General features: G+C 48.4%; 1 protein-coding gene across 1 annotated transcript; it reads right to left on the bottom strand.

Annotated features, from left to right (window-relative positions):
• Positions 1 to 528: 528 nt before the first annotated feature.
• Positions 529 to 24,693, bottom strand: FRMPD1 (FERM and PDZ domain containing 1). The gene is made up of 15 exons (XM_009280600.2): positions 24,593 to 24,693; positions 23,636 to 23,793; positions 21,506 to 21,608; positions 21,056 to 21,101; positions 18,409 to 18,516; positions 14,186 to 14,281; positions 11,627 to 11,752; positions 10,346 to 10,465; positions 9,903 to 10,039; positions 8,255 to 8,381; positions 7,762 to 7,857; positions 6,327 to 6,509; positions 5,755 to 5,902; positions 4,238 to 5,053; positions 529 to 2,948 (listed from the first exon to the last, which is right to left on the bottom strand). The coding sequence occupies exons 1-15, from the start codon at positions 24,691 to 24,693 to the stop codon at positions 601 to 603; spliced, it is 4,713 nt and encodes a 1,570-aa protein (XP_009278875.1). The 3' UTR covers positions 529 to 600.
• Positions 24,694 to 25,129: the final 436 nt, after the last annotated feature.

The raw sequence follows: 25,129 nt of genomic DNA, 5'->3' as shown, positions 1-25,129 counted from the left end.
AACCCTCTCTTCAGCCCTTGCAAGAAAAAGCAGTTAAATATAGCAAAGCTTTGTTCCCAAAGAGTTTTCCATTACAAGTCCAGACACATCCTCAGCCACAGAAGGTGGACAAAGCAGCCTGGCTTCCTTCATGTCGGGCCAAGGTGGGATTTGATGTCACTACTTCAGAGTCTGCCTGGAGAGTAAGGAGCCGGAGGAAAGGCAGGCCAAAAGGCTCGTCCTTCTCCACAGGCAACAGAAGGCAGCTAAGACAACACCTTGAGACTGGCCACCTGCAAGGCCTTTGGGAGGTGAGGGACAAGCCCCAAGCAAGATACATAAGCCACTGAAGTACTCTATGGGTTTGCATATTACATACGGATTGTGTATGCAGAATTACACAAAGCTAGGCTGGAGGGCAGCATGCCCTCCCCCATGACCACCCCCCCAGCCAGGGCAGCTCTTGGTGGAGCTAAGCCGAAACACATGGACACATACTTCTGTGACCAATCTCGAGCTGTGGGGCTAAACATCCTGTGGGGGAGAGCCTGGTAGTGGACAGAGGGAACATGGCTGGGCTCTTCACCACCCAGTGCACCCGTGTACCACCAAACAGCCCCATCACAACAATGGGGGTACCCTGAACTGCTGCAGGAGACAAAACATGGCAGCTGTAAGAGCTGTGTGTTGGCGGGCGAGGAGCTTGGCACCCAGATCCGGGCAGTCTTGCCTACAAAGCTGCTGGTGAACAGCCTGCACAAGCTGGTGGTAGGTGCCCACCACGTCCACGAGCGCAGCCCCGAGCTCTTGCTGCCTCTGCCTGCACAACTGGCAGTGCGTCACCTGGAAGCAGGCCACTGCCAGCTGAACCAGGTGGTCGAATGTCACCCTCAGCACACGCTGCAGCTCTTTGAGGGGCTGCTCTGTTTTCAGGAGCTCCTGGCAACTGGACAGCAGGTCCCGGGAGGCTAAGCCAAGGGCACCCTTGCTCTCAGCACCCTGCTCTGCACATTGATCTTGCAGGTGGGTTGCCCGGTTCCTGCAGAGCTTCCCCACAACCTCCTGAAGCTCTGTGGTGTAGGCTAGGAAGCAGGAGAAATCTGCAGGGCTCATCCGTGCTTGGTCCTTCAGCTGGCTGAGGGCTTGGACATGAGGGTCCCACCATGCCACATCCCTAGCAATGGAGACTGGGTAACTGCCCACAGGGGTCCCAGGAAGACTGCGGCTGCTGGATGGTGGGGTCGTGAGGGGCCCCAGAAAAATGCTGCACATGGGGATAGTGGTTTCACGTTCCCCCTTGTCATCAGGCCTGTGGAAGCAGCTGATATAGGACAGCCGACAGCTGCACTTGTCCATTCCAAGCTGTGGTGGAGACGTCTTCTTCATTGTGGAAAAACCCAAGGACCTGGTCATGATGGGCTCAGAAGGGGCCTGCTCATCCTTCTTGTGCTTAAAGCAGAGGAAGGAGTGTTTTGAAGCCCCATGGTCTCCTGCTCTTTTCCCCAGTGAGCCCAGGGGAATTGGGCCTGAGGAGATGGAAAGCCCTAGAGATGGAGTCAGAAGAGAGTCTTTCCCCACCTCAGTAGCCTGTTCTCTGGGAAGAGGAGTCTGAACAGGCCCTGGCTCTTTGTGAGCCACATTTCCTGCATCTTTTCTGGGCTCTCCTTCATCCAGCCCCTGGCTGCTTACCAACTCTTTCTCAAAGGGTGGTCCAGCTGGAGATGTTTGCATCTCCCTTCTGACGGCATCAGCCCCCAGGCACCCACTGGTCTTCTGAGAGGCCAAAAGCTCCAGTGGGATATCTACCCTTTCCTGAGATGGGCTGGGTGATATGAGGTCTGTCCTCATCCCAAGTGAGAGCCAGGAGAGGCGAGTTATAACTCCAGAAGTGCTGCTGCAATCTGTTAAGAGCTGGGTTGCATCTGGAAAACCCACATGATTTTTATTGTGCGCTTTCCATAAGGCCTCCTTGTTTATCACTTGTCTGCTTTTTGCCTGTGACAAGGCACTGTCACTGCTGTTTTCAGCACAGCTGTCATGATTAGCTTTTCTTTCTTCACAGGGAGCCAGGACAGGCTCCTCACATGCTGCTTGCCTTCCAGCAGTGGGGAGCAGTTCCTGGTCCTGGGCCACCTCATGGGCAGAGGCCACACTGGGGCCATGAGCTGATGGCAGCAGTGTGTGTTCATTAGTGGGGCAGGTCACCTCTTGGCCCAGGGATGGGAGTACATCGCCAGCTTTGTGCTGGGCTGCCATTGCCTCACCCACCTCCTCCAGTGCCACTTGGGCCAGCCAGCCTCTGGTGGCCACACAGCTCTCCTCATTCGGCCACCCAGTATTTGTCTTCATGGAGGAACTTTCCTGGGCAGCTCTGCTTTGTCCCCCAGGAAGGGGCACAGTGTCCTCCAGGGACAGGGAAGGTGGATGTACAGCATGTGCGGGTTGGAGGCCACCATCCACATGTATGGCAACACCTGCACTCTCTTCCCTGTGCTGGTCAACTTGCAGGCGAACAACTGAAATCGAAGAAACCACCGAGTCAGTCACTGATTTTGTTTCCATGGTGTCAGGCTCCATTTCCATCAGGTCAGAGGATGGGTTTGTGCTAGGAGTCTCTCTCTGGGCCTGGATGGCAGCAGGAAGTCCCAGCTCTGCATCCTTCTTGATGTTCTCTGAGGAGCGTGAAGCTGGGGGCTGAGCAAGGAGTAGTGGTGGGAGTGGCCAAGAGCAGCAGCTCTGCAGAGAGCCTGGCAAAGCCAAGGGAAAAGTGACCTGTGAGGTGTAATCGGTTTTCACGAAAGATCTCCTCTTCCTCAGGCTCTTGGCATATGTTAGCTCCTTCTCCTTTCTGTGTTTCTCCCTTGCTGTCTGCCTTGTCATCAGGTTTTCCCCCAAGCTGTAACACTTTGGTTTCTTTAGGATGCAGGAGGAGTTGTCTGTACCCTCCCAGGATGTCATATTGTAGGCTGCTGGCAAGAAAAAAAACATGCAAGTCAGGAAATAGCCCCAGGCAGCAGAATATCCATGCATCTATGCAGTGGGCCAAAAAGCTCTTAACACAGGTCCTGCAATTGCAGACATAAATGTCTGGCAGCAAAGCCTGGCTCCCAAGTGCCAAAGGAAACTGCCTCTTACGTTATGACCAAGCACCTACTTGGAGTCAGCTATGTCAAGAAAAATAAAGAGTCTGGGTCTGCGGCTACAAAGACTGAAGTCCAAGATGAGCGATGAAGGGTGCTGGATCGTCTCTCCCCTTGTTTACTAGAGTCACTTGATCTGACTGCAGGTACAGCTATAATTCTCAAGTTAAATTTGGTGATATTAGCAGCAGCTACAGAGAGCACTGCCTACAGCTGTAGATTTATTAACACTGAATAGAAACAACATCAGAAATTCCCAGCCTGGATATTTAGATGATAAAAATTGCCAGAGATTACAGTTTTGTGCCTGGACATGGTATTGTTACCGTGCTTGAATGCAAAAGCCAAAATTGTTCTAACTACACAAAACAAATTCTTAAAAAGTTTAGTTAATGTTGAAAGAGCTGATTATTTCAGAAACAAGAATCCTCTCCTTTCTGAGAAAATACAACTACCAGGGAGCTGCTCAGCCACAGGACTCCTTGACCCAGTTACATAACATGCCCCTGACCCAAAAATTATTTTTGATCTTGGGGGTGCATGGAACAATAATGTTTTACAGCTTTTAGCTCTCCTCAGCTTGAAGGAAGATAGCAGAGTGAAGGTACTGCTTAACAGTGGAAATATTTGCCATAAAGCTCCCTGTCAGTGCAAAGACACACAGCTTTTCCTATATTCTGTTTCTGGAACTCATCACTCTTTTCATCACCGAAGATTCAGCCTACACAGAAGGATGCACAGAGCTTACTCATGCAGCGTGTTGGTTTCAGGATCAGGCAAAGCCATACATCAGTATTCTGGAATTCCTGCAGAAACCTGGGGACTTTCCAGAATGCCAAACTAATTTGAAAACTGACTTTTTCTGGGATCCAATGCTTGGATGTGATGACAAATCGCCCTGCAAAGTTGCAGCTCTGACCCCTGTGTGCACATCCACTGTATTTCTGCTGAAGAGTGGCTTATGAAGAATGGGTGTTCAAAGGTCCTTCAAAAATCTTGGGAAAACTATGAAGAGCTGAAAGATGATCCCTCCAGGAAGACTGACACAGGAAACAGGCAACACCCTAGCCCAGGGGGGTGGAAGGAAGGTGACCTGCAGCGAGTGGGTGAGGGTTTACCTGCCACGGCATCTGGAGGGCTGAGCCTGTCTGCAGCATCATAGAACTCCTCCTCAGAGCTGGTGTCACCAAAGCCTGGGGGCGGCTCCAAAATGAGATCGCTTGCCTTTGCCCTCTGCTCTGCTCCACGTGGTGCCTCTTCCTGGTCAGACCCATCTTTCCAAGGATTTCTTTGAGGGCTGCGACTGATGTTGCTCCTCTCCACGCTGCCTGCAGGGGATATGCTGTAGCACAGGCTGTAATAGCCCATAGTGTTTCTCTCAGACAGCTTGGTCTCCAGCACAGATGCACCAATGTCCTCCCCTCTCTGCTCAGAGGGGCTGTCTTCACTCTCAGGCTCCTCTGCATGTGGTACCTGCAAGAAACAGAAGGAGTCTCTGGTTTCTGCCCTGCTGGAGCCTCCTGCAGCATGAATTGGGAAGAAGCTCTTGTCTGAGCTGCTCATCTCCTGCACTGTTGGTGTGTAGAAGTGGAAGAACTCCGGCCTGGAGGAAGAGCAAGCTTCCAACTCATCTTCTTCCAGTGCATCCATAGATTCACTGGAGCCACTTGTCTTAAACCCTCGACTCTCGGTGTTGGCTGAATCTGAACCCTCAGATGTGCTGTCTGTTGCATTGTCACCCCCATCACATTGGTCACTCCCTCCAGCTTGGGGCTTTGTGCTGTCCTTCTCCAGGCTGTGGAGCTCTCCTAGCTCCTCCTCGTTGCACACTGGATGGGCGCTGCTGTATGCTATTGGAGTGTCCAAGCAATGCTCTGAGGAGGAATCCAGCTCCCAGGAGTCTTCAGAGTCACTGCAGGTTCGAGATTCATACCCTGGGATTTAAACACATCTATCAGCCTGTCCTTTGCAGTGGCAAGGAGGAACAGCCAGACAAGGGTTATGAACTTGTCTGCGCAGCAGGGACTCAAAGCCCAGAGAGCTCTGCCCTCAGTTGCTCATCAGCAAACAAGGTGAAGATGCAGTCTGACCTGCAGGGCCATAACCTGTCCGTGGAGGCTCGGTCCCTCCTGCCTGCTTTGCCTGGTTTTACTGCAGAGCAATACCAGAGGGAGCTGCAGAACAGCAGCCAGCTAACTCATTGCCTAAAGCCTCAGTCTGCAACCCCTATGAGGCTGGAGTTACCCTGATGAGGGACAGGACAGCATGGCAAACAGATTGTCTCTCTCCTGGCCAAGGTATGCCAGCAGAGGGGAAGTTGTTTAGGAGGTTGGTAAAGGAGTACAAGTGTTCAGTGACAAGTTTGCTATTTTGATGACAGGCACTCAGCCTTCACTTCTTGGGAAAAGCTGACAATTACTACTGCTCTTCCCCTGCCCACATGTCTGTGGTTGGTGGAACCCTGGCACTGCCTGCACCAAGGCTGATATAATAATTTGCAGATGCCACTGCACACCCCTCAGCTACTGTTCTAGCATGATGCTATTCCCAGGAGGGAATAACACTTCTAATGCTGGAGGATCCACCCACTTTCTCCCCATCCTTTGGCAAAAAAATGGCTGGTCTTTTTTTAAACCTTCTTCAGCTGAGACACGGTGCAGTTGCTGTTTTTTCTCTCCCCAGGTAAATATGGAGACATTTGCATCCACGAACAGTCTGTAATAGCCAATGATGAGGCAGACAAGATCTTTTGCACTGTTCGATTCCAGCAGCAGAGTCAGCAGCTTTTTTTTTTGGGGGGGAGTAGAAAACAGTAAAAAATGTTAGAATAGACAAATATTGCTTGTACCACAATCTGCAGGAACATGTTGCACACTGAAAAGACATCCCCTCTCTCCCATACCGCCATCATTGCAGAGCACTCTGTTTTTGCATGAGGCACAGAGAAAGAAGAGAAATTGTTGTTCTTGCATTTTGTTTCTTTGATATGTCTCACTGATGGAGGACAGCAGGAAGAATCACTTTTCTTCAGTCATTTTGTATTCTTCCTACAAGCTTTCCCTTCTGAGTCTGTAGTAAGCCTTTTGTACTGATGATACCATCAGCTAAATGTCAGATTTTGAAAAGAATAAATGGTGTGAATGACTCCCCCCTTGTTCTCTGGCCCTGACACAGCCACACGCTGGTCATTATGAAAGCACCGCTTACCTTCAGATCCTGCAGGTAGATTTTCACCATGCTCACTTTTTCAGACTCCTCTGTAAGCTCCACCCTGCTGATGTTTGCAAACTCTGCCAGACTTGTTATGATGTTGAGCTTGTTATTGATAATCTGGCTCACCCCGTACTTGGCACCCACCAGCAAGGCCACATATGATTCTCTGTCCTGTAGCTGTAGGGGGAGAGGTTAAATCTGTAGCCAACATCTGAGCAGGAACCCATTCACCTGTGCTGGGCAGGGACTCCTCAGCCACCCGATCTTGTGTGATACCTTTTAACACTGGACTCTACAACTGGGCTGCAAAGGGAGCCCCTCGTTACTTACAGGCTGTGAGGTCACCTGCTCCCAGCCGTTCTCTTCTCTGGCTTGGGGACCACCAGTTTCCCTGTGCCCCCAAGGCAGGTGGGCCCCAGAGATGCACCAGCCATCTAGCAGATCCAAAGAGGTGGTCAGCAGCAGGTTGCTATCAGAAGTGTCACCTGGCAGGCTGTGCCAGGTGGACCTAGCGAGACCTACTGGAGCTGGCTAGAAACTTCAGGAAGGCATTTTTGGTTTTGGAAGAAATTTCAGCACTTTCTGTTAGGATCACACACTTAAAAAAAAATAAATTAATGCCTATATAATTTGGCAGAAATATTTCAATTTGCACACAAGTGTAAACCTAGGTATTACTACAACCCATCAGCAAGGTCCTCCTCTAGTACAGACCTACCTACACTGCTCAGCTCTCTGTACAAAACAGCTTGTGGTCCACAGTTCAGTACAGATCCAAATGGAGGACAGGCAAAAAAAACCCCAAGAAACCTCTTGTGAAAAGAGCAGTGTTCTTTTTTACAGTAAGGTTTAAGCATGGCCAATATCTTTTCAGGAGTTTCTGAACACCTCCCCCCAGATCTCTTAAGTACTTTAGGACACAGAAAATCTAGACAGAGCTCGTCTGAAGAGCAAGAGTGACAACTTTCAATTAGAAAAACTATGCGTAATTATTGTGTAGGCTGGTATGTTACTCATGTCAATGGAACTATGCTGAGTTAACCCTAGCAGAGTCCCTTACCAATATTTATCATGATGTCCCAGGACAGGGAAAAGTGGTATGACTGGAGCTGGCTGAAACAGCATCACCAGAGCTAATGTTACATTTTCTATGAACATCAAAGCAAAGACAGGGAAGGAGACTCAGTAAGAGGTTGCTAGTCTCACATCAACAATCAATTTAGAAAAATATTTAAACATTTCTGCTTTAGATAGGGTTTGCTTTGGTTAACACATGATCTTACCCACTGGTGAAGAAAAAGGGTTAAAACTGCTTCTTATGCCCTATCTTTGCAGTTACTGTCCAAGTACACTGCCATACGAGATTCACAAAGCCAGGCAGTAAGATAGTATGCCAAAACCCAATTACATAAATAAACAGTACTCGTACCATCAGGGTGGCATTAAAGATCTTCCCATTGTACATCTTCAGGTCTCCCAGTATTTGCAGGTAGCTCAGGCGCACGTGGACTGCTGTGAGCGTATGCTTCATTTTGCAAGAGAAAAAATACTGTTTAGAAACATGACAGACAAATGAGGTTTGACAGGTAGCCTGTAGGCTAGAAGATGTTCTTTTCGTACAGGACTTTGTATTTGACCAACACATCTAGCTTGGTCTGGATAGGCAATAGATCTGTACAGGACCATCCCACATTACCACATTTGCCATCTGGTAACCACACAAGCAAACTGCAACACACACACTATGCACAGAAATTAGGGTGCATGCGCAGCAGAGGAAGTTACAAGAGGAAAAGATAGGAGAAAAGCCCCAAGTGGTCCCATAGAGAGGAGACCCACGGAGGAAAGACATTGCCTCTTTGGCCCTAAGAGATGCTGCCCCCGTCCTGGGAGGCACCTTGAACCCAGGGGATGCACACTACCTTCTGCCGAGGGTCCAGTAGCACCTGGTTCCGCTTCATGTGGTAGCTGATGGCTTTCTTTATATCCTTCCCTCTCATGTTTCGAAGCAAAGTTGGTGAGATGAAGTTTTCGATTCCCCAGTCCCTCCTGCCAGAAAAACGGGAAGGGATCAAAAGGGGTCCCAGCTGTGCTGTCCCCCAGCAACAGAGGAATGTGCAGAAGAGCAGCTGGCCAGAGGCAGAGAAGGGCAAAGGCACCACGCCAGTCCAGGATGCACCGAGCCTTAGGGTGCTGTAACATGTCTGGACGGCTCATGCAACATGATTGCCTCACTCGAATTCACTTCTATGTGCATCTGCTACTGGGTCAGGAGATAGGGTTGGAGGAACACGTGCTTTCATGCAGAATGCCTGTTTTTATATCGTTATACAGGAGACAATCTACAAGCTTAGTCAGCATAATGGTCCCAATCTGTCCTTGCCACCCAGAGGATGAAGATTCTGTCTTTACATTCACTTTACTTTGGTTACAAGAGTATTACATTTTAACATCTCCAGTTCCCTAGACCCAAAAATGTGGGCCATCTGTTCTGCTGCAGAGTTTATTCAGCCCGAGCATTAAATATCCAGGAACTAAGAATGCTGCAGTTGTCTGTAGTCGCTTCTCACTCTCCACTAACTGCACATGGTTGGGTATGTCTGGCTGTATGCAAGGAATCAGTAGTTCTTGCATGGGCGGGTGGAGGCTTAATGGTGCAGTTACCACACAAATGTCTGTTATTTAATGATTGGCCTATCACAAGTTCTTAAAGCAGGGTTGTTCTTTAGGGCAAGTGTGGTCTAACAGCACTGACGTGTAGCACAGCACACCTGCTGCTTGTTAAAGCATTTTTCGGTATTTTTTTTCCAGATCCCATTACTTCACAGGACCTATCACTTATTACTCTGAAGTAACAAGCGATAGGACGAGAGGAAATGGCCTCAAGTTGCGGCAGGGGAGGTTTAGATTGGATGTAAGGAAAAATTTCTTTACTGAAAGAGTGGTGAAACATTGGAACAGGCTGCCCAGGGAAGTGGTGGAGTCCCCATCCCTGGAGGTATTTAAAAGACGTGTAGATGAGGCGCTTAGGGACATGGTTTAGTGGGCATGGTGGTGTTGGGTTGACGGTTGGACTCGATGATCTTAGAGGTCTTTTCCAACCTCAATGATTCTATGATTCTATGATTCTACTGAAATTAGATATTTCTGATATAGTTCTGGTGGATGAACAGATGTAAAGTACTGGCTGTGTAAAGTTGATGATTACTTTCTCTCAGCTACAGCATGCAAATCTTAGTATACTGGCAGGAGCAGCCTGGGCAACCATAACTATGTGAGAGTTTTGCAATTTCATTTCCCTGCTGTAGCTACAGATCAGAACCTCCCTCTGCTTAGGGACATGCCCAGATGTTATACCGTCCATATTATTCAAGAAGCTCATCACGTTAAAGACAGGGAGGCTCGTGAAGCCACCTTGCCCTAAAATGACTGGCACAAGTGTCTTTGGGTCAGAGACAGTCTTATATCCAGAGTTAAACACTGGGCAAACATAGAGCTGATGCCACATTTAGTTGGCTCCTTCTTTTGCCAGGCCTAGTCACAACATAACACAGAAATTTGGGAACTTACTCAATGTATTTCAAGGATACTTTCTGTGGCTGAGCACAAGCATAGATCCTCTCCTGTATGTGCAGAGCAGCCAGACGTAACGCCACACTGCATTTCATTTCCACAGCAAATCTCTCCTGAAGCACATCACTGCAGCTCTGGAACAAACAGAGCTGAGTTAGCATGATGATGGGAGCTCAAGAAGTCAGGATATGACCTCTGATATGACTACCATGCGTCAAATAAAGGGAGCCACCCAGCTCATTTCAATCTCATTCTGTTAAAAAGCCAAGCATTTAAGTTGATTCAAGAATTTAAGGCAAGTTGAATCCAAATGCTCTGTTCTTAAGTGCTCTGCATTTCACATTCATATAACTGAACTGGCCTGAAGTATGCTTTGGTTTAAAGCAGAAATGAGAATTGGGTGAGAAGAGATCCTGAAGCATGGAATGCCTCGATTTCACCTGCAGGTAGAGATATTCAAAGGCAACTGGGTCTTCCTGCAGGAGGTCTAAGGGATCCTTTGGGACAAAGCAAACTCTGAAGAGGCACCTGTAGTCGTGAGATTCTCTTTTTTGGACCACCTGCAACAGACAAACAGCATCATGCCACAACTACTGCTGTAGTACCTCCTTTCATAAATGCATAGTAATCCTCTGGCTTGTATGAACTCACAGAAATCATTTAAAGCTACTGGCAAGTGGGATGGCTGCAGATCAGCCATTGTCCTTAGCAAATACAAGGAGACATTGCTAGTGTTTGTAATTTTATCTTCGATTCTTTCTCTGGTTTTTGCTTCTGCCTGTGGTAGCTTGGAAGTCCTTTGACAGCAAAACTTCATTAAATATCCATTGATCTCATATACTTGCAGTATAACCAGGACAGAGGCTTCAAGGCTATATGATAATGACAGAGGAAGGGGCAAGCTTCTCTGCTTTTAAGTTCAGTCATAAGATACAACAGCCCTAAACAGACACTTGGATCATCAACATAATGTCAATACAACGTTAAGACCCCTGGGTTATATATTAGCATCTTTTATTCTGGGCAAATCCCATACAAGCTCACCAACTGAAACAAAGCAGAAATTCTCAGGCACATGTGCTCAGTGGTTGGACAGTGTTAGCTACCAAACCTCCTGCATCACAGTGGATCACCAACCAACAAAGTCAACAGCATGGAGATGAGACTCCCAAGTATGCACATTCTCACAAATCAGATTAGCCCAGAATTACTAGCAGAGCAACAGAATTACTAACAGAGCTAACTTCATGTTTGCAGGACACAAACTTTTGATTTAGAATTTAATCAAAGTGGCATGTGGCTGGGTTAACTCTCTGACTACCTAGGGAACTGTAAATAGCTGGGTACGCAGCCATTTTAAGATCATCTCAGATAGTGCTCTGTAGATGGGCCTATGTGACAGGTGGCACAAAGCAATGCTCATCCCCAATTGCTCTACACAGTCCAAGCAATACCAGCCCATGGGTATTGTTCTGTGGGCTCTCTAAATGGAGTGAGACGCTTCTGAAAGCACCATTTCTCCAGGGGCTCTGATTAATGCAGTGGTAACACATGCAACAGGCAGAGAGAAGAGGACAGCAACTCTGGAGATGGTGCCAAGCTCACCCCCTCTTGTGACACCTGCAGAGCTGAGCTCTCTCTGCACCTTGCTGGCCACAATTCATTGGTGCTGGTGCCCCCCTCCAGTGTGGCTGCAGGGGCATGTGAGGGGCTCTCCTCACCTGATCAATGAGCTCCTCCTCATGGAGCAGGTGGATCTTTGCCACGTTGTACTGCTCCTCCAGAGCAAGAGCAAAGTGCGCGATGTTCCGGATGGAAAGCTTCTCCTTCAAGGTGAGAACAATGTCCTGGGAAGGGAAGGCACATAGATGGTCAAACAGAATTTAGACACAGTTGCTGAGCACTGCTAGCACACCGCATGAATGTGGATGATTCTAGCCTGCCACTGGCAGCTGTGTGGGACAACACTGAAAATGGCAGTGGGCCAGACACAAAATTCTCTGCAGCCAAGAACATGCTTGGTGCTGCAACACAGAGTGAAATTTTTAGTGCTGTTTCACAGGAAACCAGTGCCTGTATGATGTACTGCCTTTCCCTCTTCACTGGCAGCTTCGGAACACATTGACCTAGACAAACCACAGAGGTCTCAAGGTTAGAGAAAGCCTGCAAGTTCATCAGAAGTGGAAGTACGGGGCAACCTCTTAGGGACACCAAGCACAAGCTTGACAGTTAGCTGCTGTGCTATCCCAGCTGGATGTCTGAGCAACAAACGAATATGCCAGCCAGGCAGTCGGCAGGATGGTGGTCAGAGCCACCCATGTCCACTGATGCCAGCCAGTTGGTAAGGAAGGGAGTCAAGGGAACTGCAGAGGAAGCACAGATAAAGGGAGGACAACATATTTCAGTAGATCAGGAAGACAAGATAGGGAAACTGCAGTTGCTGCGGTAAGACTGCAGTAAGATGCAAACTTCAAGGCATAATAGGCATCAAATCCATTTCCTAGAGTTGCATGTCCTGGGCTGCTTCATGCTGAAAGTTTTGGCCTTACAGTTTTTAGTTTGGTGGTGTTAAGCACTTTCTGTCACCCTTGATCCAAATGTTTGCTGTTAACCATTCTAGCTTTCTAGAACTCTACAACACTTTTTGAAGAAACTATAAAGAACTGGTGAAAAACGCTTCTCCCCATCAATAAACAAGAATTTCAGAGCATAATTGTAAAAATCTTACCAAATTTGACTGAAACTGGTGTTTCAGTTGTATGGAGAATTCTGTTGAAATACTAAGTGTCATAGAAAAAACTAGGTTTATTTTTGGCAAACAGAAAACATTACATAAGGCTTGACTGAGTACAAATTGAAAGAGAGGTCCTTTGACTCTTGAGGTAAGCATAAACGTTTGACTCATCTCAGTTTTAAGCAAGGATCTCTCAAACAGCAGAGGAACTTTTGAAAACACCTAACTTAGGAAGCATTTTACCCATTTCAGTGTTTCTGTGAGGACGCTGGTGAGGGTTGCACTCAACTCTAGTAGGGAAAAATTTGTTCCAGGTCAGAGGTGAGCAACTCAAGTCAAACATGAAGAGCTAATCCATCTTTTAGAAATTAATCCCTTGCAGGTGGGCATTCAAATCTCTCTTTACAACTCATGTCCCCTTTCCTTACTACCTCCTTGCTTTATTTCATTATTTTCTTTTTCTCTGCCCTGCAAGTCACAAGACTTGCGGAGACTTACTTGCATGAGAGATGACAACAGTTTTATGAAGTTTGGATGAACTAGACAATAAACTCCTCCTTTTTGAGGAAAGTTTTCAGTGCATTATAAATAAAATCACCTTGCTTTTCCCCTTAATATTCTTTCAGCCTAATAACTCCAGAATGTCTGTCCATCATGCATCTTTTTCACAGTAACTGCACTGCTGCAGGACATCATATATCCTTTAAAGAAATTATGACCTCCAATCACTGTGCACAGGCAAATCTTACTAAGTCCAACATAAACACTGAGCAACTCTAAAGGTCAGGCTAGAGAAACTTAAAGTTTGTAAGCCTACATCTAAACACGGCAATTATGGAAAGTGCTAGATTAGTGGCTCTGGAGAGCAGCACCTTGTATTTTGAAGAGAATGATAGTAACTTGTCTATAATGCCTCCAAGCACAAGTGATCCTAGGGAGGTGGTACTGCTTTTCCATCTCAAGGGTTAATCAGTTTTCATGTCTCTACAGGGGAACATTTTCACCAGTGCAGAAATGAGGCTGGAACACGGACTGGCACTTTAAGTAACGACTGGCACAATTGCACTTGCTGAGTTCACATGATATCCAAACCTGGACTCCACTGTCCAGGTCCCAAGCCAGGAGACTTGTTCTCCCTCTCAGGGATGCACATCGTCACTGCTATATTAAACAAACTCCTCTGTATTTTGCCATGTGGTTTACAAGGAAAGCAACATTTGTGCAGACAGCTACTGATCTGCCAGTCCCCCACCAACCTGTCCTCTTGCCCAACTTCAATCACACTTCACAAAGCTGTAGTGGTCTCATAGCCAAGTTCCTGCAAGTTCTGTGAAAATGGGTTGCTGAGAAGAAAACAGGTGAACCAAAGCAACGCCTCCTCTGCAGGAAGGACATGGAAAATCCAGCATGCTCAGCATCAGATGGCAATCCTGTTCCCACTAGCTGGCCAATACAACCAAGAGGTTGCAAGTTCCACTGCATGCACCTTTGCTACTGGATTGAATTCAGGTGGTAGGAACAAAGACAGACAACCAAGCATCATTACCTTCACAGTAGTGCTCATCTCAAACCTGAAAGCCTTCGTCTGTCCATTTTCCAAGTATACCTTGAGAACGTTGGGCATACAAAGAAGAGAATTCCCCTGCAGAACAAAAGCAACAGCACTAATCCTTGGACATTAAGCCTCCGGGCACCAGGCTGCTCTGCCTGACACAGCACATCCTGGTATAAGTAAAAATCTTTCTCTGCTTTTGCAATCTTCTTCTGTGGCACCAAGCTATATTCCCTGATTATGCTTCTGGTACGGAACAAGGGAAAGAGAGCCTAACAAATGCCTTTACTATAAAACTCCAGCCAGTGCAATAGCTGCACATGGCCCAGATACGCCCACTGTTCAGTTCCCACGTGGCATAGGAGGATCTGGCAGATACTGAAAGCTGAGAGCCATCCTCTGTGCTCATTACCAGAAAAGCAGTGATGTCTGCTGGAAAAAAACATCTTCCCATTACCAGGCACCAGGCAGCACTAACGCCCACCATGACACTTTCCCACTGGCAATGGCATGACTTCAACTCAAGAGCTACCCAAACCCTCCATGTTACCATGAATAGATCTTGCACACCACGGCAAGGCTGTAGGATTCAGCTAAACATGCAGTGGTACTTTTATTGAGCATTCCCCTAAGATTTGTGACTCTGGGGCTTCCCAAACAGGAGATCATGTCACCAGAGTTTCTTGAGATAGGTCTCAAATGCATTAGACAAGGCAATGACTCCTATAGCAAAAGCACCTCCATTGGGTGCTCTGAGAAAGGTCTGGGAACTTGGCCTCTGTCCTTCTGGGGCTGTCTAGAGCTGCACCTTTCAGCCTTCCACCTTACTCCTTTAGTAGAGCTCATTTGCACCTTTCTTCTTGTTTTCAGCCTTATTCTTCTTGTTGTTCAGTGCTGAGAAGGTTTACTCCTTCACCCTTGGACTTCCCATTCAGCATATCTTATGTTCTTGGACGAGCACGTTCCTCCAATCTTAAAGAGTTTATCTACTTGTCATGACAGTCTCAAGGTTGAGAATGACATTTCTAAGATGATGTCTCCTATGTTTCATTTGCTGTGCAACACCTTATAAATCTCACAACTTTGGTCCCTCTTGACAGAGGGACTATATATGCTGGCAGTACTACCAGAACAAACATAAAACACTTCTGAACCTTGTTCCTTGTTCCTCCCCTCCCTGTTTTGTGGGGTTCAAGCTGCCTACAGTCATCACTGAGAAAAAAGTGAACACTGCCACTATTCCTGAGCCCAGGCTCTAACTCCTTCATGCTAAGTAGCATGAATGCATCACATCTTTGACAGGCTTTGGGTCCTCCATCAATTTCAGAAAAGTGATGTTGGTTTACTGCACATTTTCTCTGGTAGCTCCTGCAGCTGCAGGTTATCATATGAATGGGGCCTTGTACAGCCAGCACACAGCAGAACTTGAAATCTATATAGAAATTCATATACAAATTAAGTATCACCACTTTCCTGGTCAGATCCAATTAGCTGGCCAGAACACACAGATGGGATTTCTCTCCTTTTGTGCAGGCTCTAATAGACTACTATGAAAGCTTCTGCTATGGCTTAAGCAGCTCTACCCCTCCTGTTTTGTCTGGTGCAAGGCTGATTTACTCCATGTTACAGCTAGGCCCACAGCTTCTAATAATACACTGACTGATGCTGACCTGAGGATCCTGAGGGACCTGTCTCTTGCATACCATTCAGTTATATGGAAATACATAAGTTCACAACAGAAAATAAAGGCTGGATAGCATTGAGGCTTATTAACAATTTATGTTCCCAAACTGGAGTTTCAGGTTTCAACTGCGGAAGGCAGCCTCTGGGTTCCTTCCAGTTGCCACAAAGATCATTTAGCAATGCTCCATTAAGACAACAAGAGTAGTATATTTACTGAAACAGGAGGCTTTGCAGTTTTTCAGGGCCATAATACTCATTTTGGCTGTCTTAATACATCAGTCTGCTGAAAGGAGAGCAGTTCTAAAACACTCAAGCAGAGTAGCTGCTGTCCATGGTGAATAGTGCTTTTCCAGAAAGAAGTCATAAATATGCAACAAATTTATTTATTCTTCCTTTATGCTAATATTTTACTGTTCAAAACAGGATCCATATCCAATTGGTGAAAAGGGAAGCTAACACCAGTGGGACCCCAACACCCGAATGAATTTCTTCTACCTTTATGTTCTCCTTAAATGAATGGCAAACTATATATTGATTGTGTCTCTCCTCTGCACTTGCAAAGGTATAATTAACTTAGCTCAGCAGAATATTGATAGAGGCTTTGTAGGAAGTGCAGAGTACAGCGTCCACTCCAGAAGTGCCTTCTTCGGACCTCTCAAGACCTACCTTGCAATCAGTAAGTGAATGGCACAGATCTGAGACCTCCATGCACTGCAACACCAGTGCCCAAGCTCTAACTGAAGCAGCTCCATGGAAGCTCCCAAGCAGATACTAGTGTGAACCTCCAGCTATAAGAAAAAGCAGAGGCTGCTGGCATTTTCAGGTCTGGCTGTATCCCACGATCAGCCAGAGTGCCTCTCAGTCATCTCTGCTTGGGACCACTTCCAGAGCACATCCTCCTCTTCCCTATTCCCAGCCTTGTGAGCTCTGTAGCCTGTGTGCCACGTCTCCCAACCACATGAAGGGTCCAGTACCTGGCTTCTATGTCAGGAAGGGTGGCCCAGCTGCCGTAATGCTCAGGCAGGATCCCAGACAGACCTGTCATTAAGATCTGAGGGATGTGAACACAGCCTTTGGTAGAGCAGAGACAAGCCTTGAAGCAGCTCCAGCACGTCTGGCAACAACTTGGCAGGAAGGAATGTATCCCAGAGTCTAGAGAGACTTACTGGCAAACATGCCAGGAGTCACACCTGACCCTCTCCTGCTCTGGAGAGCAGGCCAGAGAAGGAGAAGGAGTCGGAGTCCCGACATGCTTGGAGTCAGGCACACTTGCCAAAGCACTGTGCCTGTCAAATAGGCTAGTGACATTCATGGCACCTCTGGCTGCACCTCTGCCCTAGTGCAGGAGAAGAGGAAACGCCTGCCACAGGGAAGGCTCTGCCTGAGCTCGGTCAGAAGAGCTCCCTACCACCAAAGATGGGAAACAAGAGACAGCCTAGAAGAGAAGAAGAAAAGGCCCTAGTGGCTGGTCCATCATCACTGCGAAGTGCAAAGAAACAAGATTTGGTCAGACTTGAACAACTGAACAGTACTAATGAGTAGGGGACAGGAGTGGGCCATTTTGACCGCTGAAATTTTTCATTCCGAAGGGAAAAAGGAAAACTCAACAGAGTTAAAGACTCCCAACTGACCCCAGTCCATCCCAACCACACTGAGCTTAGTAAGTTACACAGAAAGAAAAAGGAAACATTTAAGAGCTGTTCTCACTTCGGGGAAGCTACAAGTGTTCTCACTGCTTGTCCTTTTCTACTACAGGCAGACCCATATCTACCCAGCTCATTTGTTATCAGTGCTAGAAACCCTGTGATAAATTTGCAGCATTCCTCCAGTGAGCCGTGATCTTGTTTCACGTAAGAACAGATTGGCTCAACTTACAGACGGTCTATTATGGAGGCAGCTGTGAATGCTCTGTGGAAACCCTCTGCAAGGATATGAAACACAAGCAGCTGTCACCCTATCAGCTAGAGAACATATGTCAAATTCAACAGCAAAACAAAGTCACCAGTACCAAACTCTCTGAACACAATGCTACCTGAGCACTGCTGAAGGCCAGGAAGAGATACCCCAGCTACTTTGGCAGCAAATAAACCTAGCATGGACAGTAGGATTCACCTCTCATCTTTAGGGTTAGGATTTGTCATGCCCAAACTTCAGTCTAAGCTTACTACGGAGAGATTAGCACTTCAAGAGATGACTACTACATCCCACAGCTGTGTAATGCTTGTTTAAAGTTCACCTGATGGTAAAAGGACAAAAGTAGTACATGCAGGTATTTACCATTAGCCTAAGTAAGCAAATCAAAGATAAAACCCTCTGGAGATGCCAGCGCTTCCCCCCAGTCACCAGTGAGCCTAGGAAACAAGTTAGGACCAGATGCCTGGGATGCATATCCAGGGCAGACTAGCACAGTGAGGGTACAGCCACTCTGTAGACCTGGCCACGTTAACGCAGCCTGGCACCTGTCCGCAGGAGTGACCTATTTCTTCCCAGCATGCAGTGCCCACGGCGCCCAGCTGCAGCCATGCCCCACTGACCTGTGTGTTTCCATTGACCAGCACTTCCTCTGCGAACCGTACTTTCACGGGGTTTGTTTTTAGCCTTGCCCTCTTCTCTGCAGTGAGAAACGATGACTTAGGCCCGCCCTGAAAAAATAACAGCACTTGGTTGGCAGCTCAGTCTGTTGCAGTTAGGTACGAGAGGCAGAGGCCCACAGCACAGGCATGGGTGCGGTCACAGCCCATGCTGAAGCTGCTCACACCACATTGCCTCGCACTTACAGGAACAGGTGTTGTCAGGAGTCTCCCAGCCTCCAGGGTTGCTACAGGCCTTTTTGATCTATCTGGGTGGTTGCTGCCTTCTGAACCCAAACCCAGCTGTCCAACAAGCGGACACATGTGCAACACATGCTGTGCACACTCCTAATTTCACTGCATGCTAACCAGTTACTGTGTTTAGGCATCTCCCCAACTCCTGCAATGAAGTCAGGATCCTGCAGAACGACTGTTAATCTACCAACAGCTGGCTTGCAGTGGGGCTACACAGCACCATAAACCAACACATGCAGAGTGCCTTGCAGTGATAGACAAAACCCCCTGTCGGTGTATCACAAGAACACAGCTGTGTATGCAGCACTTCCCAGCTCAGCTGGGGTTTCTAGAGCATACTCACATATTGCAAATGTTTAAGAAAACTGCCCAAGGCTAAAGAGCCAACTTGACTTCATTGCACTGTTGTCATATAACCATGCTTGCACCGTGACAGGGGCTTACCAAGCTCACAAGACACCACATGAGCCTAGGAACCACTGAGTTCTTGTGTGCAAATGCCCTGCTCTTGTGAAGCACAATATTCCCTAAAAAAACAGAGGCAGTATCCCTCAGTGTCCTTCCAGACAACTTCGAGGTACAGCAATTCCTACACTCTTGCCAGAGGCGCAGGTGCCTCCCAACCTGCCACAGTCCCATCTTGCCCAAGGCCATTTGGCAAGGACGGAGGAAGGGAGGCAGGCAGGAGTCTCTGTGCCCGGCCAGCAAGCCCTTCCAGAGTCTGCCGGGCTGTACGGAGCATCATGCCCCGCAGCTGCCCAGAGGAGGGCCAAGGCCTCCCACATCTCTTCTTGTATGGCCAGAGCAGCCCCGGCAGAGCGTCTGGTATCCGTCGATGGGAGGCGTTACCTCTCAGCTCTAAGCACAGCTGCCTTCAGAGTGGGGCAAGAGCCAACCCCAAACCCAAGATCAGCCTTGGCTGTATTTGGAGGTGTCCTTAAAGTGACCTGCAAAGGAAAAAACAAAAATGGGTTCATGCCCCATTTGCTTCTCAACAATGCATGAAGGCCTGTGAAGGGTGTTCCAAATCCCATGAAGGAATCCTTTTCTCTCTGAAAAGCCATTGCATTTTCCCCCTTTTGGCAGGCATTCAGGTCTTGCATAACTAACTCTTATTTTTTCCTTGATCTCCAGAGCAGATCAAGCACTGGCAAGACTGACAGCCAATGTACTAGGCAAGGGAGATCAGATTAACAAAAGAGGGAAGCCACTGTTCAGTGGGTTTGCTTAAAGTTTTTCTGGTTACTTTGGCTTTGTGCACATCCGTCAAACGCCAACACCTGGGAAACTTTGGGCAGGAAAAATATATTTAAGAGATTTTCTCTTTAATATACCTTTACTGAATGGCCAAGAAACCTCATGACCTTAAGCCTGAGAGCTCCAGTAACTCTTCTAAAGGAATTATCATTCTTGTTTCTAAGAATGAATCAAAATAAAAAAAAACCTCCAAACAAACGAAAAACACTCCCAAAATGCTTTCAGGGGCGGAGCAGGGGGGGCGGGGGGGAAGTCCCCCTCAGGCCACTTTCATACATCACAAGAAGCCAAAAAGCACACAAACCCAATTTTGTCCTTGCTTTGCAGCTCAGCTTTTACACACATTGAAATCCACATGAATAAACACACCATTTCGGCAGTAAATGCCTTCCGGGGAATTTTATGCTACAGGAATGGGCAATCAGCACCAAAGTTTCGTACTAAAACTCTTCTTCTATTCCCAAAGTATGATCCACATCCAGGTCCCAGCCCTTAACCAGACAGAGCCTGGAGAAAAAGGGATACATTTTTCCAGCACTCAGAAAGGAAAACCTCAAGAGCTTCCAAGGAACACTTACGGCAGACACTGGGCCTGCAGCCTCAGCCTCTGCGTTTTGTGTCTGGGGGGTTCCCGTGGCCCAGACAGCCCCAGCATGTGCGCAGCACTCCAGGCTGTTCTTGGTGGGCAGGCCACAGCTTGCTGAGGAGACCTACCTCCACCCCAGTCGTTGTGGCCTCCTGGCCCCTGTGGAGCCCACTGGGCCCTCACAGCTCCTGATGGAGCCTCCAGCTCCAGGGAGCATGGGCTCAAACCGCTCAGTGAGCCTCTCCGTGTGACAGGCTCTGCAAGCCACCCTGGCCCTGCACCCAGGGGAGCTGTCAGTAGTTACCACTGATTCTCCCCAAAACCTCCTCAAAGTGCGTGTGTGAAAGCAGAGGACCCTCGCAGCTCCCTCACGGCTTCAGTCGGGCCCTTGCGTCCTGTGGGCTGCGCCCGTGCCCAGCCGCCCCCACCTTCCCTGTGGGCCACACTGCCGGCCATGGCCATCTGAGGCAGTGCTGCTGGGAGTGCTGAGAGTGCTGAAGAAAGGCCATTTACCGACGTGCAGCGCAGGACGGTTAGGAGGAGCTCATCACCGGCCTCCCTGTAACAGAGACATGCAGTCAGCCAGGGTTAGCAGCTGCCTGCGCCTTCCCCCCGAGCGTCGCGGCAGACAGCGCCAGCAGAGGCCTGTGGCCCCTCTGCCCCCGCTGCGAGGGAGGGCTCTCAGCGAGGCAGGGTGCAGCCCACTGAGCACTGCCACAGTACAGGAAAGCGGGGGAACCCCTCTCTCCTGGGCTGCTGTGCTCTTCAGCCGCAGGGTGGACTCATCCCTGTAGGACAGGCCCCCACCATGCGCAGCACCCTGGGAGGCAGCGAGGTCCTCCTCTGCAGGGGGGCCGGCCCCACACAGCTGTACACCTTTGCAACCCTTGGTGAGACCCGGTCCCCACACCTCTCCTCTCAGCCCTCTGCCACCTCGTCCCCACAGGCCATGCGGGACCACACCTGATGATGTCAGCTGCTCGTTCGACAGACACATCATCCACCGCAGTAGAGTTTATCAGGAGGAGCTGGTCGCCCGGCTGCAGCTTCCCTTCAGCGGTGCTCCCTGCGGGCGACCAGCACACTGTTAGTCATGACAGCACCACATCAGCAGACCTCCTCCCACAGGGGATGCTCACTGCAAGCTCCTCTTCCCACCTGGCACCCACTTTCCTCAGCAACTGCCTCTGGATGGCAAAACAGAAAGGGGCCAAAGGACGTTGGGCCCTTATGCCAGCTGGTGTACCACTGCCCGTGTCCATGCCGCCTCGCCCGAGCTGTCCTCTGGCTCCACAAGCTGCCCCTGCACCACAGAAAATCACTGTTGCGCATGTCTTTTCCCTTGCCACAGTCCACCACACAGTCCTCAGACACTGCCTTCCCTGGGGTGCAGCAGGAGGGCTTACAGGCTCTCAAGAAACCACAGGAGGACTCGGGGGTAGCAGCATTGCCCTGCCCTTCACCCGCCTGTGCGCCCTGGGCCCACAGAGGCCTCCGGGGGCCTGCGCAGCTGCTGCAGCACAGTGCTCCCTCTCTGCACCCTGGCCTGACCCTGCTGGTTACATCCCAGCGGCCGACCACATACAGCGCACAGGCCAGAGCTCGGCACTCCTGGCATGCCACCATGAAGACCAAGGTGCTACAGCAGTCCCCAGGAGATGTGGCCTAGATTCCCAGCACAGTGACTCCCCTCTGCAACTCAGAACACGGAGGAGGTCTCCTTAGCCCTGCTGTCTGCTGGGAGGACCCACAACAAGAGAAAAATATGGTTTCTGAGCTTTGCTTTCCAGGAGAGTAGCAGCCGCAGGATCCAAGGGGCTAAGAAGCAGGTGGACCTCTGGTCTGAGAAGAAGGAGCATGCATGCAGGCCCCAGCTCCACCATGGCCAGCCCGCTGGCTGAGGCACACTATTGAATTTCTCTGCCAGATAGGTTTGCCCACGAACCCACCTAGCACCCGCCACCCATCCCTCAGGGAGACCCCGGTGTCAGGTAGCATACATGAAAGGCAAAACACAAAGACAATAATTTGGAATTAAACACAGTGCTTTTAGCAGTGTGGTCCCACAGCAAAAGACAGGACTTAAAAGGACAGATTTCTTTGTGCCTCAGTTTTAATAAAATGTTGATTCTTTCTTATCAGGAAAAAAGAAAAGCGTAACAGAAAACCCCCTTCCCCACTTCTTAGACCCCAAGACTCTCAGCTAATTTAGCCACGTTTCACATGGGAAGGGGCATAAAGAGAAAATTTCAGTCCAAAGCACTCTGAAAGGACAGAGACCATACTGGTGCTTTTATGCTAAACATCCCGCAAGCATGAGCACTTAGGCAGGCTGTTCCCCCAGGCAGATGGGGGATGTCAGAGCCCACATGGGCGGCCAGAGGCAGAGCTCAGGCCAGCCCTCCAGCCACGCTCCCCACAACACCTACCTGCCCAGCTCGGGCATAGTCTTTCTCTGGCTGTCACACTCACACCAACAGGTAAAAAGCAGGCATTTTTGTGTACCCATTAAAAAAATAAAAGGTAAATAAAAAACAGATTCACAGTTTTTGATTCAAAACCCCCAAGCCACCTTAAAAGCAGAGTTATATCCCTCCCATTTATAACTGGAGGAGTTGATCTGTTTGACTTAAGCAGAATTTCAGCTGGGCTGCCTGTAACTAGCAGTGATCCTCTCCACATTACAGGGCTGTAAGCCCAGAGAGCATTTTCAACTGGGGCCACTGCAGAATAAGAGCTCTAAGATCAGATGAAATTCTTCCTTTGCATTTCAGATAAAAGACCAGTAAGAATTTTGCTTTGAAGCAGCTTTCTGCATCCCTGAAGGTCAGCTGTGTCCGAGTGCAGGCAAAGGATTAGCAGTGAAGCTGCCATTGGCTTAGATTTCTTCCATGCCATCAGAATCAGGTAGATGTTCAAGCACTCTGCATGCCACAGGCACACAGGCTTTTGCCCTCAGTATTCAAGGATCACATGCCAACCAGAGGTAAATAAATACTCATAAATACCTGGCAGAAGTTTATCACTAAGGCCATCTGGGACAGTTCAGGCTTCTCACACCTGTGATTGTAGGGAGAAGGAAACAGTGCTTACCTGCAGTGACAGATGCAATTGTAAGAGGAAGGTTTGGACAAATCTCAAAGCCGTAGTGATGGAGGACCAAATCTTTGTATACTGTGACAGTAAGTTTGACACGGCTGGCAGGCCGGCCACTGCCTTCACTGGTGCTATCTGTCACAGACACTCTGCCCCTGTAAGACAAGGAGCCAGTGATTAATTAAGATATAGCCAGAAGATACTTTATCGAAGGGGCATAGATCCACACACATACACACACCCTCACTTTCAGTGGGCTGCACCAGTACACAGAGAGGCCAGCACTTCTCTGGATACCCATGGGTGGCTCTGCACTGTGCAGGCCAGCAGTGATCCCCCAGGCTCCACAGAAAGCTGAAGACATCAGGCCAGTGGCACCAGTTGGTTGTAACCACAATTTCAGCCACCCCAGCCCAGTCGTAACATGGAGGGAGAACTCCAGGTGTGCTCCACAGCAAGCCCTGACCTCCACAGATCACAGCAACACCTTTACCCAGCAAGGCAGTGAGAGAATTTACAGCTCTCTGCTTCTGCCAGGATCCAGTCCAGCTTAATTTTGATTCACAAACCTTAGAAAGTCAAGCAGCTGTGGGCCAGGATCACTTGTAATTGCAACCCAGTCTTGCCCTAAAAACATGGGCCAATGGTAAGACACAAAGAGAAGTACAACCCCATCTTGAAGAAAAGCACATTTCGCATTGAGAATTGTTGTATTTCGGCAGATGTGGCTCACAAAACCAGAATGGGTGAAAGCAGGAACATCTGTCCCTGGAAACCAAGGGGGATGCTTAAAAACTCTGTTTTTTCTAGGGACTACTGCATATTTCCCAAGAACAACTGAAAAAATGAGTAAGATCTGCAACCTGTGACTGCCCCTGTTTGTTGGAAACAAGCTTGTGCAGTCTCTGATCAAAGGTGATCAACAGATATTCCTTTCACAAAAAACATGTTTACCTGGATGCACCATCCCGAGAGCGATGAAGCCATTTTGCTACCATTTGCTCTATTCTACATGCTTTGCGTGTCTGGATTAAGTTAGTCTCCAAATCTTCCATTTACCTGAAAGTGACAGAAATCACAGGAAAACAGAATGATAAAAGATTGAGGAAATCTTCTAGACACTGTTCAGAGTTATCAATACCAGTTCACAACTCTTTTGTAATAAGGAGATCCATTGGCACTTAGGGAAGACCACGTGCTTTAACAGAGGATGTTAACATCTGTAACACTTACTATGATTCTTCCTGCCCATCTAGTCTCCCCTGCCTGGCGCTTTTGGTTAGTGCATGTTGGTGGTCAGAGCGCATTAGCTTCTTATGGCAGAGAATGACCCAGTAACCTCTGTATTCCTTTTTCATGGTTTCTGGATCCAGTGATCTGTTTTCTCAATAAGAGAAAGCTGCTGTACCTAATCATAGGAAAGCCCTTCTCTATTTTAGTCTGAGATCTCTGAACGATAAGTTTGGTAACACCCACCTGTACATTGATGCA

Source organism: Aptenodytes forsteri, unplaced genomic scaffold (genome assembly GCF_000699145.1).
Source record: "Aptenodytes forsteri isolate BGI_AS27 unplaced genomic scaffold, ASM69914v1 Scaffold203, whole genome shotgun sequence".
In the NCBI taxonomy this organism is placed as follows: domain Eukaryota; kingdom Metazoa; phylum Chordata; class Aves; order Sphenisciformes; family Spheniscidae; genus Aptenodytes; species Aptenodytes forsteri.
The sequence above is the reverse complement of the archived record's forward strand: the minus strand, read 5'-3'. Positions and strand labels throughout refer to the sequence as shown.

Coding starts and splice junctions, on each gene's coding strand:
- FRMPD1 (XM_009280600.2), bottom strand. CDS start 24,693: ATGGAAGATTTGGAGACTAACTTAATCCAGACACGCAAAGCATGTAGA. Junction 23,794..24,592: donor TCTCGGGATGGTGCATCCAG/GTAAACATGTTT, acceptor CTTGTCTTACAG/GGGCAGAGTGTCTGTGACAG. Junction 6,510..7,761: donor TCTTTAATGCCACCCTGATG/GTACGAGTACTG, acceptor CTCCCCCTACAG/CTACAGGACAGAGAATCATA.